General features: G+C 38.0%; 1 protein-coding gene across 1 annotated transcript in view; it reads left to right on the forward strand.

Moving 5' to 3' along the window:
• The window catches only part of TBC1D22B (TBC1 domain family member 22B), a 40,452-nt gene that overhangs the window by 7,074 nt on the left and 18,358 nt on the right, over positions 1-15,020 (forward strand). Inside the window, exons 3-8 of the mRNA XM_083360651.1 lie at positions 2,158-2,459; positions 4,344-4,523; positions 5,225-5,295; positions 5,957-6,085; positions 7,765-7,830; positions 12,004-12,118. Of these exons, the coding sequence (XP_083216777.1) occupies positions 2,158-2,459; positions 4,344-4,523; positions 5,225-5,295; positions 5,957-6,085; positions 7,765-7,830; positions 12,004-12,118 (863 nt within the window). The remainder of the gene's footprint in view (positions 1-2,157; positions 2,460-4,343; positions 4,524-5,224; positions 5,296-5,956; positions 6,086-7,764; positions 7,831-12,003; positions 12,119-15,020) is intronic.

Here is a 15,020-nt window from a genome sequence, read left to right on the forward strand (position 1 = left end):
GTAGGATTTCAAAAGGGCAATGACGTAGTGCAGTTTTAGTTCACTCTGTTTACATGATCTTTTCTATGTGCAAGTAATATCAGGAATGTAAAGGGGTATATTAGACTAATCAAAATATTTGATTGAAATACTGATTTAGACATTTAGAAGCAGTCCAATTTGGCTTGGTCTGTTTCAGGGATACCTGATTAGATTTGGTTTCAGGCGTTGATCCTAATTTTGGAAATATAGGGCATTATGTCTTCATTAATTATTATCATTTGAAATCAACACAGTTATTACTTGATTGCTTTTTAGCATAAAATTTTCAGATCTAGTAGTTCCTTTTAAGGGGATGAAGTTTGGCAATTTCTAGATAAATAGGCACCTGGGGATTTTATGTAGCATTTTCATCAGAGAGAGGTTTTCTTATCCTTTGGTTTTATTTGGCAGGAAGATGCTGAGTTTTTACAAACGTAACAGTGAAAAGGGAAAAACATATAAAATTTCAGACTTGAATTATTATTTATGCTTAAATGAATTAAACATTAATTAGGTTGTTAAAGAGGTATCATTTAAATAGCGAATATGATTTTATGAAGAAATTTGAAATATTCATTTCATAAATATATAATAAATTCTATACTGATTTACCTTTGTAATTTTTATTTTTTATTTTTGGCTATCCTTAAGCTATATTCATTCACATTGATATCACTTAACCTGTTGCATTTATATTATGGGCTATACAACATTAAATCATCTATAATAAATCCTTATCACTGCTTTGGTTACTGATTGAATCTTTGTAAAGGGAGAGGGACATGTGGGATATAAGAAGGCCAAAGACATACATAGGCCAGTTTTAGTATCATTCTGAATAAGGATGATGATTACAAGAATATTAACTGCTGAACTTTGAAGTGGTTGTAGTAGAGTCACTGAATTTAGTCTATGCATTATTGATTACTGTATAAATGATGAAAATATAGATCTCTATCTATGCAATTAGTGTACCATCCAGATGGGAGGAGGGATAATAAATTTGTAAATAACTGTTACAAGGATCAGAAGTCATTTATTTCTTCACCTTTGGTTCTCTTTCTGTCTTTCTTTTGTTTCTTGTAACTTCTCTTTTTCTTTTTCTTTGGATTTGTCTTTTATTCTGTGAAAAAATCTTACTAAAATTTATATTTTAAAAAAGGATTTAACCACTTTTGTTTTGGAATTTTCAATGAAGACAATAAACTTCTGGATTATCATGCAACTATTTAGAATGTACTTCCATTTGTCAATTTAGTTAACATCATTTTGTATTAAAATTTATGATTGAAAAGTACATGTGAGCAAAGGCCACTGGAACTAATGGGGGCTCAGTACCATCATTAGCTTTGGATTATTGGTAGGGGTTTCTGATGTATTCTTAAGAAATTTCTTTTTTGCATTTTAAATTCAATTTTGATCTGCCTTGCTTTCTTGGGAATTCATTTAGGTTTCTTGGTCTGAAGAGACAAAGACTTTATCCTAGGTTCTTTGATGCTAGGGTCATGATTCATATAACTGAAAATAAAGCAAGTGCAAGTTAACAGTGTTGCTCAAACAATGGGATTGTATCTTTATTCAATATGCATGTTAATTGGGCAAAAAGTATATTAACATTTAATTTAATTTAATTTAATTTAATTTATTAATATTTCTATACCGCCCTTCTCCCGAAGGACTCAGGGCGGTGTACAGGGCAAGAATAAAAACACAGAATTACAAAGGTTAAAAAGTAATTAAATACATTTCTATTTTCACATGTCATATATACGTTGTTTATGCTTCTTTAGTATTCTACTTACATAACATAAAACCAAAGTTTTGCTTTGCTTGCATAGGAGGTTTCATGGACTGCCCTTTATATAATGGACTTAGGCAGAAATGTTTTGGCTTCTTGCCTGCTAAGTCTATAAAGCTCTGGTTTAGATTTTGACGTTTGTATTTGGTGGAGATTGCCTAAAATTATTTTCTGTTCTTTGGCTCATTAAAAGGGAAGAGAGGGAACAGTGGGATGGAGGGCGAGCAACTGATCCATTAAATGAAAATGATGATGAAAGATGATCATAGACAAGGAAAATTTGTATATCAAAGCTGAGTGCAATTCTCAATACAGTGTGTGTCACTTTACTTTTTTAGCTTCATCAAGGAACGCTCCAAGATCAATACGCTATCTATGAAAAATAAGAAGGCCAGCAGTTTTCATGAGTTTGCTCGGGACACTAGTGATGCTTGGGATATTGGGGATGATGAAGATGAAGATTTTTCATCTTTCCAAACATTGAACTCTAAAGTGGCCAAGGCCACAGCAGTACAAGTCCTGGAAAATCACAGCAGGCTGCGTATGAAACCCGAGTGGCCCCAGGCAGCTCTCAGCGACGCACCAATCAATTGTAAAGTCATCAAATCCAACAGCGAGGCCCAGCTATCCAGAGGACCTGGTACGTTGCTTGTGGGTCTTGGCTTTTTTTTTTTTTTTTTTTTGCACTGTATTACTACGGTATATCCCATCAAAACTGTGAGGGTGAATTCTGCAGTTCTGTATAAATGCAGCATTTGTAGGCAAAGGCAGAATGGAATCTTCTCAAAATCTTCAATGTATTTTAGCCAAGAAATGCATTTTTTTTTCTCTTATGGATGAAGAAATAGGCTTTTATGTGTGTGGCTAATTCCTGATGAAATCCTGACTGGCTAAGTACAATATCCCAGGAAACGAGGCTTTCATCATGCTTTTTAAAACTTTTTAGTTTGTCCTGTGTTTCACGGGAACAGAATGCATTGATGCAGATATATAGAAATTTCCTTGAGCTTCATATTTGTTTATGGACATTGGTTACAATATATCTGGGTGCTAGACAATGTGAATCCTGGGATCTGATTTAGTATTGTAGTTGGTAGACCTTGGCTTTTCTTGATATTTAAATTATAATAGTAATTTTTGAAAGTGCATTGCTTTGCAGAGCATGCATAGATCTGATATGCTCTCATGAGCAGTGATTAGTCATTTTTAATAACTGATATCAAGCATAGTTACTGCATGTTTATTGGAGGGTGGGGGGGAAGATGTATCTGCTCTTTCTGTAGATAAAGACCTTTTGGTTAGCAAACTGGTACTCACATTTATTTATTTATTTTTTGAAACTTTTGGGAAGAACATAGAGTTGTGACCACAGAATCTTGATATTGCATGTAAGATATGAGTGTAAAATATACTGCCTCGAGTCGTCATGCAGCCTGCCGGAATTCTTTTTGTGTTCCTCTTCCAAAATGGCCAAAATGTTATGACAACTTCTTTGATGGCTTTGGATTTTAAGGAAGATTAAAACGTAAAATCAGTACCTTAATCTTTACAAATACTGTAAAGATGCCCATTTCACCCGGCATACTCTCTGAAATTTCCCTTGAAATGGCTTCTGCCACAAAGCCGAGTGGAATCCTCAAGCCAAAAATTGTACACTCCTAATATTAATCAAACAGTTAAGATAATGCATGCCCTATCTTGCATACTTCAATGAGCAAAGTATATTCTGCTGTCTGGCTTTGAAAAACGAGCCATCTGATTGCAAAGCTACCACCAGATGGCATGAAAGCCCATGCCACGTTACATTTCTTTTCGGGAAATTGGTTGGCTTTTTAGCATTGTAGTATAGAGGAATTGGGGATTGTAGATTGCCTTTGAGGTGTCGTGCTTCCTCTTCTGTGCTATTGATTTTGTTGTTTAGCATGCTGAAGGAAGAAGGAATGAAAGAGCCTGAAATCTGGAAACAGATGGAAGGGATTGAACAGGAGGAGACGATGGAAGAAGAGCTGAGAGAGCATTGGCTTTATATAATGTTGATGGACAGGCCAGGTAATCTTGGCATCAGTGAAAGTGGTTTAAGAGCCATCCATCTAAATTGCCAACAATACAACATTCTACTTTTACCATTACAATCACTGGATCTCTGCACTTTCCTTAAGAGTTATGTCAAACATAGTGAAAATGATAAAAGGTCAGGGTATTCCTGTGCAGGGGTTTGATAACTTGCTCAGCAGGAGTGGATTGGTCCGTGGTTTATTTTTACTAATTCTCAAGTTCTTTGCGTACCTTTTTAATAACAGCATGGCAGGAAACAGTTCGACATGTGAAGCTTCTGCCATCATTGAGTGATGGGAGAGAAAATTCACGGGTATGGAGACTTTTCTTGCCATGTGTGTGTTTAAAGGTGCGGAAGCCTTCCTGGAATTGGAGATTCTGGAGGCATGAAGAAAACAATGGATTCTGGAAGCTCCAGTGTTTGCTGCTGCCCGGTATACTCCTGATGGACCTCTTTAAACTCTTTTAGAGGATGCCTGTATGCGCAACCCCCTCCACAAACAGCAATCCCTCCCACTCCGACCCATCATTCCACTTGTCGCTCGCATCTCTGACCAAAATGCTTCTGGCGCTCCTCCCATGACGGTGCGTGAGAAAACTCGCTTGGAAAAATTCCGGCAGCTTCTGTCCAGCCAAAACACAGATCTAGGTGAGTCCAGGTGTTGGGATGATAAAAGTACCCCAAGAACTTTTATGGTTTCTAGAAATAATAAATAAACAAGCAAGCCACATCCCTCCCATGGTGGTGCAAGCTTGTTTAGGTTATCACAAATGTCCTTGTGTAGCATGAGATTACAGTGTGAGATCATCCCTAGACAGACTAGCCAAAAATGCTAATGTACTAGTCTTGGAAGGAATCTCATCAAGCAAGGATTATATGAGGATTAAAGCTGTAGAGTTGTAGATCTATACAGTCCCAGTGATTATATTTGATTTATTTTGATACATATTTTAAATCCAATTTTAAATTTAAAAGAATTAAAATACAAAGAGACATACCATGTTTCCCCGAAAATAAGACTGGGTCTTATATTAATTTTTGCTCCAAAAGACGCATTAGGGCTTATCTTCCGGTTAGGGCTTATATTCAGGGAAATACAGTACTAAATGCGTCTGTCTGGCTGATCTTAGCTGGGGCTTATTTTGGGGGTGGGGCTTATGAGCATCCTGAAAAGTCATGCTAGGGCTTATTTTCCAGTTGGGTCTTATTTTCAGGATAACACAGTAGTCACCATTGCCCTACATATCTACACAACAAGTTACTTACACGGGGGGGGGGTATATTCTTTGTGCCTTCTTTAAAAACGCCAAAAGCTTAATATGAATCAACTCACTGTTGCTCCTTTGCAGATGAATTGAGGAAATGCAGCTGGCCTGGTGTCCCCAGAGAGGTTCGTCCTGTGACTTGGCGACTTTTATCAGTGAGTGCTGCATCCTCTGACCTAGGACAACTTGTGTCATCTACATAATGAAAATGTATCCAAGATGCATAACTGGGCTCCAGGCAAACCCAGCTCCTGGTTGGCTTTTTAGCCCAAGTCTTTCTTAACCAAGCTGCCTGAGATCTCTTGAGAGGAATATGACACTGTAGCATGGGAGAACAGTACATTTTATGCTTAGGTTTGTAAAAACTGATTTAGAAATAAAAATAGCCCATATGTTATGTTAGTTATGCCATGAAAAAGCAAGAATGTCAATGAATTCCAAAGTCTGTAGAAAATGAGAGAAATTACATGGCAACAGTATTTCCGACTTCCAAAAAAGCCTTACCTCACAAGAAATCTTTGTCTGATGCTGGAATTGTAGGCTCCAAAGTAAGACCGTCTACAATACGTTAAGCATTCAATGCAAAGAAAAATGTTGATAGTTGCCGTTTCTTTCCCCAATGGAGAACTTGATTAGAAGAAGCTGCATTTTTTGAACTTTTGGTTCTATAAATTTTTGTTGGACTCTTATTAAATCCTATATCCTTTTCTAAAATATTTTCTTGTGGGCTAGCATTGGGCAGGTCAGAGTGAAAATTGGATAGGAATGTGGAACACAGTGGAGGGATTTTGACTTGACAGGTTTTGTCTTCTATAGGGTTATCTCCCTGCCAATATGGAACGAAGGAAGCTGACTTTACAACGAAAACGAGAAGAGTATTTTGGGTTCATTCAACAGTATTATGATTCCAGAAATGAGGAGCACCATCAAGATACCTATCGGCAGGTACTTAGACTTCAAAACTCTAGATCAGACATGTCAAACACAAGGCCCGGTGGCCAGATCCGGCCCACAAAGTGGTTTCATGTGGCTCGCGAAGCCATCCTGGAAACAGTGAGGGAACGGCCCCCACTGCCTTGGCCCTGGCCCAGAGACCCTCCTTCTGCCAGAGACCCTCAGATCTGTCCCACTCCTGCCCAGGCCCCCATAGGCACCCTTGATGCGAATGATGTAGAGCTGGCCATGCCCACCCAGTAGGCCATACGAACTCTAGCCACGCCCACCCTGGCCATACCCACCCGGCCCCTTGAGGGCAACCGCAATGCTGATGCGGCCCTCAATGAAATGTGAGTTTGACACCCCTGCTCTAGATTGAGTTTGATCCCTTACCAATTTGCATGCAGTTCTGACCATTATTTGTTTAGTTACAATTCTTTGCATTCATGTTCCCACCTTTTCTGAGCTCCAAAACATGCATTTGGAAAGTGAGGAAATTCCTTAATTTTACCCACATAACAATAGTCATGTGAGATAGATTGGTTGAGACAGTGTCTGGACAAGTCACTCAGTGAGTTCTGTAGTTGAGTGGGTCTTCCCATTCCAGATTTGCAAATTAACATTGGTAATACTATACTAGACTTCCTAAGTGTTATTCATTGTCAAAGGTCAGCAGACCTGAAACTGATCTGACTAATGACCCTAGAACAGGGGTTTCCAACCCCCAGTCCATGGACCGGTACCTGGGTGCGGCAGGCCAGCAACTGGTCCACACAAACAAGCAAAGCCCCATCTGCAGGATGCAGGCAGCACACAAAACCATGGCCCCTCTGGTCCGCTGAAAAACCTCTCTCCACGGCACCGGTCCCTGGTGCCCAAAAGGTTGGGGACCTCTGCCCTAGAACCGGAATAGAAAGCCTTTTGCCTTTCAGAACTATGTCAGATATTGAAGGCCATATATTCCAGATATACATATATATACCCAGCAGACACATAAATGTATGCATGTACAAAAAACTGTTCATTCTCCAGGAAGTTGCTTGCAGACCAGTAGCTTGGTGGTTTGTGGGAAGTCCATGATTTTAAGCGTGTTTGTGGGGAGCGGAGGTCTAATCTCCAACACGCCTTGCTCTAGGATTCTTTTTTCCACCTCTTTCCAGAGAGAGCCACTGGAATTGCTTTCCTGGAAAGAAAAAGAAAAAGCTACGCAAGACTTCCCTACTCCTTCCTGTTGAAGCAGCTCTATATCACTGTGTTCTTCCTGCCATTGACCGTGTGGGCCGGTTGCACTTTTGCTTTAAGGAAAGCTTCCCATATGCTCCCTATAAAACTGATCCCTGGAAGTTCATAACTACCAGGCTAGTGCCTGGGAGTCTTCCAGGAGTGGCAGGCACTCTTGACCCAGAGGGAAGCTACTTTGGGAAAATTACCTAGGTCTTTCAGGATAGCCTTTTGAAGGGATTATTCCTGCCGAGCATGCATATTTGTGCTGGATCTTTAACATGTCCTTAAATCATTGTTTAGTTGGATGAGCAAGAACATGCTATAATGTTGGTACTCTGTGAATCAGTGACATCATTCTATCTTCTGTTTAGATTAGGCCATAGAAATGTTGCCCTATATTTGCAGATTGTAAGATTTATTTGCAGTCCTTAATATCTTTTTATTTTCTTAAAAACCATTTTCAGATCCATATAGACATTCCACGCACAAATCCTCTCATCCCTCTGTTCCAGCAACCATCAGTTCAAGAGGTGAGAATTTTTTTCTCCTGCTCCCCCCCCCCCCCCGACAAGTCATTTAACTCTTGATGTTGGTGATCAACAATGCTTACTGAAATTTTTGTTTGGTCAAATGCATTACTGATTTTCTGAGTACTGATACCCAACGGCAACCAATTTAAGATGTGTGAACGTCAACTTTCAGTTGGCTGAGGAATTCTGGGAATTGAAGTTCAACTTCATAAACTTGCTGAGGTCAAGGAACAATGTTCTAGGGTTAACTGCCTTGTATTATTCAAGGGCTGTTCTGATAGATTTTTTTAAATCACTCTTTTAAGTATTTTCTTTCCACTCTAAAAATTAAGTGGCTATGTACTATTACATGCTGCATCTCCAAAATGCAATATAAATGAATCATGCAGATACACTTATTTTTGCAGGAATATTTTATCAATATTCTACTTAAGTGTACCATTTGGGAAATGCAAAAATCATTATGAAATTATAAAAGAATGCACACTGCCACTGGATAAATATTTCCCTGTCTGTTTGTTCTTAGGGATATGTATTAATATAAACGTATGATAGGACACGGTGGCTCAGTGGGTTAAGATGCTGAGCTTGTCGATCAGAAGGTCGGCAGTTTGGCGTGTCGAATCCCGAGTGCCGCGTAACAGAGTGAGCGCCTGTTACTCATCCCAGCTTCTGCCAACCTAGCAGTTCGAAAGCACGTAAAAAATGCAAGTAGAAAAATAGGGACCACCACGGTGGGAAGGTAACAGCATTCCGTGCACCTTTGGTGTCTAGTCATGCCGGCCACATGACCACGGAGACGTCCTCGGACAAGTGCTGGCTCTTCGGCTTTGAAACAGAGATGAGCACCGGCCCCTAGAGTTGGAAACGACTAGCACGCATGTGCGGGGGAACCTTTACCTTTACCTTTTTATGATAGGATAATGTTGCATTCTGTTTCCTTTTATTTTACCAGCCATTGTTGTGGGAATAAAGAAATTTGTAACACAATGGCATTGAATCATATATATTACTATATGTTGCTGGCAAATCAACAGAAAATATATATATACAGGACTAACATTTCAATTTGCAGCCAGATAGCTTCAATGCTATCTGTCCTTGGACTTTTCATAAGAATCCATATATTCAATTATTGCATAAAATTATAAACTTTCAACCAAAAAGGTTCAACTTCTCCATATTTTTTAACCTTTTAGAATGTACTAGATAGGATAAAATGTTTTTCCTATGCACAGTTATACAGTATTTAGTTAGTTGCAAGGGTACAATGTTCTGTTTATAGCTCCCAATATCCTGCTGTCTAAGATCTCCCAGAATGGCTTATAAATCAATAGAACAAAATAAAAATATGAAAATATTAGTAGAATAGACAATGTTCTAAAATCAAAATAAGGTTAGTAGAACAATAAGACCAGTGCAGTTGGAAAGATTTTTTTTTCTGATGTAGAAAAATTGACCATACAGTATGTCATTCTGAATATCTTTGAAGGAGAATTTAAAATCAAGGCATGAAAACTGAGGAATTTATTTCTCCAGGCATTTTCCATCCTTCTTTCAGTGATAAGTACTCAGAATAAGTCTTCTGAGGATGCTACTAAAATCTAGGAAGTTACTTTGAGTAAAAGACAGGAGTCTGTGTGGGCTTTCTAGATGCTCTCTAGTGATATGCCTCTGTAGAAGTTAAGTTAGTGTTTTAGAAACTCTTTAACAGAAAGTAGTGACTTCATGAAGGAATAATCTCTGACTTTTAAAGTGTCCCTTCAATGTGTATCAGCAGCAAAATGTGTATCAGCAGGCATATCACTAGAAAGCATCTAGAAAGCCCACACAGACTCCTGACTTTTACTCAAAGTAACTTCCTAGATATTAGTAGCATCCTCAGAAGACTTATTCTGGGTACTTATCACTGAAAGAAGGATGGGAAGTCCATATTGTAACAATGAGGTAACTTGCCTAAGAACATAAACTATCTTAGTAGAGTTTTAAATGGTAAACTATGGCTAGATTAATGGAATTCCAAATATTAATAACTAAACATGTTATAAAGTATAAATCATTATAGCTTTGACCAATCTGATTCTACTGATTATTTACTGATGCCTGCAAATCATGCTGTTTCAGTCAAGCTTAAGTGATCTTAATACATTCCTTGCATTTGTCTAAAGCAGAGATGGGGTTTTCTATGTTTAGGAGTCAGCATTGATTGGGTTTGGGAATTTATGATTACTAATGCAAGGTCTGTCTAAAACCATAATAGATTGATTCAGTTCTTCAGGTTTATGGAGCATAAATAAATACCTAACAAGGTCCTGTGCTGTTGGCCTTGAAATGAATAGGCACATTGTCATGGCTTGTTTCCTGGTGTATGTCCCTTTTCTCCTTGTAGCAGACAATGGCCTGCGCATACTGTTTAAAAGCTTTGATCAGCTTAAGAGCTAGAATACTTAACCATTTATGTAAGTGGTAGTGCTGCAAAACAAATGGCCATGTTCAAAGTATGATTAATGAGAGCTATCTGTCATAATTATGTTGAATGCCATTGTTGACTATCCTGAAAGTTTTAAAATAACCTGTGCAGACTCTTGAAAGGAAAACTGGTCAGGGAATTTATACCAAGGGTACTGAGATATTGCTTATTTTGTTCTGCTATAACAAGTTTCCTACAACCAGCAATAAATACCTCCATCCAGATTTGGTATTCTTGAAACAACAGACTTCAGATGCTTGTCTACTAAATTCAGTCACTGTGGATGCAAATGTAACAGAGAAGCTATTCATTTATCATTATTGTTTGCATACCATGTTTCATGAAATGTGAACAACATATATTCTGGAGAATGTCAGTTCTCTCAATTACAGAAATCACCACGAAGACATAAAGCATGCTGGGGTTAATGTTTCTGAATCTGGTGTGTAACTAGAAAACCCATCAGGGCCCTCAAGACTGAGTCCTTTTCTTATATTTGAAGGAAACAAGAGAATCTAGAGCACCTCTGTCAAAGAACTGCAATGTATGGTCTGTCAGGCCCTGCTGATTCTGCAGAAGTGATTTATTGAACTTGACAATGTGTTTTGGGGCTGTTGTGTACATATTAGCAGTAGCCTCATCCTAAGGTTCATGAATTTCGGCCATGCCAGATAGTTGTGAGAAGGTCTTTTGTTGCCTATATTAATCCATAAGCAAGAAACCTCATTGCAGAAAATTAGGAACTTTTTAACAGTAGATATAAGAACATCTGCAAAACATACGATAGTGACTTTGGAAAGACTACATAACAGAGGTAGGAGATACCGGTATGTTGGACTAGAACAACAGGAAACTGCCTTAATCCACATCTGAATACTTGTGAATTTAGCCCAACATTATGTATTCTCTGGGATGTCCAGTAGTGCTTTTTCCCCCTCATCATTGGTTACCTGCTATTTGAACTAGGCATGACATTCATGAAACTTGTTCTGAAACTGTTGACCCCAAAACATCTGTTTGAAAGATATCAATTAAAGATGGTCTTCAATTTACAACCATTTGCTTAATGATGGTTCATATTAATGACAGTTCAGCTCACTTGGTGCCCTTTGTCTTCTTGGACTGAAATATTTGAACAAAGAAGCAGGCATACGGCTTAATTGGACAGTATGGGTTTTTTCCTCCTCTTAAAAAGAAGCAATTTTGATTTTGTAAGCCAAGGATAAAAAAGTTGAGGAGGTATCTGATCTTCCCCAGAACTTGTTTCTTTCTTCCAATGGCTGCAGATCTGGGTTGAAACAACCTTGGGGTTTCCATCCATGTTTCCTTGGAGGAAGTGAAGCCAGGTAATCCCCAAACAGCATCTCCTTTGTCTTTCATTTTGTAATCCTCTAGGTGCTTAATCATGTAGACAATGGAAAAGGATAGATAAATTCTTTTCAGAGCAGAATATTCATCCATGAGGATGATAATTCTGAATTTCTGCTGGCTTCTGCACGTGGCATCCTAGGAGCCAGGTACACTGAGTGCTGAGACTTCTCTTGCTGCTAAGATCCTCAAGCCTAGCTATTTCTTTAGTCACTATGCATTTTTAACTCTTACAACACCCTTTTCCTCCCCTGCACTTGTTCAGGCTTTCTCCTTCTTTCTCTTTCCTTGGGCATGGCTAACTCAAGCACCTGGCTTTCCTTCTTCCTCTCTAGATCTTTGAACGAATCCTGTTTATCTGGGCCATCCGACACCCTGCCAGCGGCTACGTGCAAGGGATTAATGACCTGGTCACTCCATTCTTTGTTGTGTTCCTCTCTGAATATGTTGGTAAGCAATGCTTGATGGCTGAAGTATATGATTAGCTCTTGCTGTTGAATACTTAGATTGTCATCACTGGATCAGCTTTATCATCCCTGAAATGCTTTGCCATTATAATATATAAAGGTAGAACTACAAGTTGATTTGTTATCATCTATCTCCTGGATTAGGTTTTGTCAGTCATGTCTTAAATCTGACAGAAAAAGTTGTGGGTTTTTTTGTGGGGCGGGGCAGGGTATTGGCTAGCTGTGATTGTCGGTAGGGTAAAACAAGCCATTAGTGAGAAAAACTTCACAAAGAGTAATGACTATGGTAGTGTCATGCTTACATTGTCTGCCAAAGATAGCAGCATTTTGCAATCAAGATGCATTATGCAAATGTCATATTTTATCACATACTAGGATGGCTCTTCTGAATTGTTTAGAAAGATGTAGAATGGCACTACCCCTTATTACAATTTTGTATCTTGTAAGATACACAAGATAATTTCACCTTTTTAGAATAATCTGACATGGTTAATGAATTAAGATCTAGTCAAGGAACAGATTCTTTTTTTCTTTTATGTTAAAGCAGTGCTTCTAATTAAAGTCCACCTCTTTTACCCCATACAGTGGAAACAAAAATACTCATCAGCAGTTAATACTGAACATGTCTTATCAGTTTTAATAATATTGACCTGCAGAAAAAAATGCCTTTGAGAATAGAATTTAGGAAAAACATTTAGGAAAGGAAAGAGGTTTTCAGAGAAACTGCATAGCACATAATAATAGCAATATGTTTTTGACTTAGAACAAAAAGCATCAGAAAAAGCACCAGAAAGTGAAGAACTAATCATAATCTTTATATAGGTCAAGTTATGTAGTCAGAGAAGTACTAGTTTAAAAGCTGCTTTAAAGGAATTTTGTGTTAGCTCAGAATCAAAGCAGGATCAGGGGTATCTAGTACCTGAGAAATCTACTAGGAATACCAAAGTTGTAGGCTAGAGAGAGAAGGGTAAAAAGAAGATGTCAGTGCCAAACTGGTACTATTGCAAACATTTACATGATCTATAAGATTTATTTAGTTAAAAAATAATGAAACAATAAAATCAAGTTCTCCAAATCCTCCCACTGTTGATCAAGCTTATTTATACAGATAATTCAAATACTATTCGCTTTATTGGCAATGAGTCTCTAGTGATAATCTTAATAAATTATTTTTTTACTATGCATCAAAGATTAGTAATCCATTTTTTGCAATTTCTTGGAGAATGGAATAAAACATGTACAGTTGCAAGAAAAAGTATGTGAACCCTTTGGGATTATGTGGTTTTTTGCATGAATTGGCCATAAAATGCGCTCTAAACGTCATGTAAGTCACAACAATAGAAAAACACAGTCTGCTTAAAATAATACTTCACAAACAGCTGTTGTCATGTTTTAATTGAAGATAAGATGGAAACATTCACAGTGCAGGGTGGAAAAAGTATGGGCCTAAGGAAGACTTTATGTCAGTTACTGTTCTTAAAAGTCTTATCAGTAGAACTGGTAAGATAATGCTCCATTTGAATTTCATTTCATGAAATTATTAATTCAGTTTAAGAAGCATTCAAAATATTCTGTGTGGCTTGTAATGATTAAACAATAAATTTATCTATATCAATTACTGCCAACTTCTTTCCCAATCAATTTATCAATGGCCCTCCATGGGAAAAAATAGAATGATTAACTGGCATATTATTATAAAACACTTCTGACTGATGGTGAAAGTAGGCACTAAGTAAGCCTCACTATGAGGAGGGTAGCCCAAGAATAGTGCTTTATTAAAAAGGGGATTCCCTGGCCACTTTCCTGGGCAGATCATTTAACTATTCCTTGCATATAATAATGTAGCTTCTCCTGTGATGTGAAGCTTCAGAATCTGGAACTCACAGCAACCTTTCCGCTATTCCTTTCTTCGGTAAATTTCCTTAAGTAGATGCCCATCAACTGTGCTTTGAGCTGTTTCTGGTATATCTGCCCCTTATCTAGCTTATACTTCAGTGGCTGAATCAGCAAACCAGCAAACATTCTCATGACATTTGTATAGGAAAATCACTGCTTTATCTGGAGATAAGCATTCTTAATTGGTTATCTCCAATAAAAATAAACTGGTCCTGACACCTGTACTTTTTAACATTGTATTTGCTGAATTCTTGCCTTATCCTTAGTGTAGTGATGAATACCCTTGGCACATGAGGTCACTGCTGCTCATTAATCCTCCTTTAGTAGAGATAAGATTGCTGACACCCTCATTTTTAGATCAATTTGAGGAGTCTACCAAAGACTAGCTCTTTGATATATATGTCCAGATCATTTGTTTGGGTTTTGAGAGAGGTCTATATTTGTTCATGGTCATTCAGTAAATTAAATTACAGACAACAGCCAAGGAGTTTACAAAGGAAGTTATTTCTGAAATCATCCATTGGCCCTGAACATTACCATACATACCATACCATAATCATTTCTCTCTTTGTTTTGAAAACTAATAAGTGAGCATGGCTACTCTCTTCGGGCCAAAATTGCTTTTGCTGAATCACCAGTCAGATTGAACAGGACCAAACTCTTTCACCTCTTCTTGCATGTTGTTGCCTTTTTTTTTTCTTCAAATTGTTCACTGTTGGCTTGCTGCACAAAGGCAGCTGTCTTCATGAAGTTGCAGAGCCCGTGAGCATTTCGGGATCTGTGCCAGTAACAGATCCATATATGGGGTGCTGCTGCTGAGCATTGCTTGTTTCAGTCAGTGCTATTTGGCAGAATGGCCGATGGGGGTTATAACAGCTGCAACTATAGTAAAATTTTAGTGTCCCAAAGGTGCTTATAGAAGCAGCAGAATTGTTGAATGCTCATGTGGAGAGATTTTATGGTTGACAAAATAAGCATTTGGTAAGCAT

Source organism: Vipera ursinii, assembly GCF_947247035.1.
Source record: "Vipera ursinii genome assembly, chromosome: 3".
NCBI lineage: Eukaryota > Metazoa > Chordata > Lepidosauria > Squamata > Viperidae > Vipera > Vipera ursinii.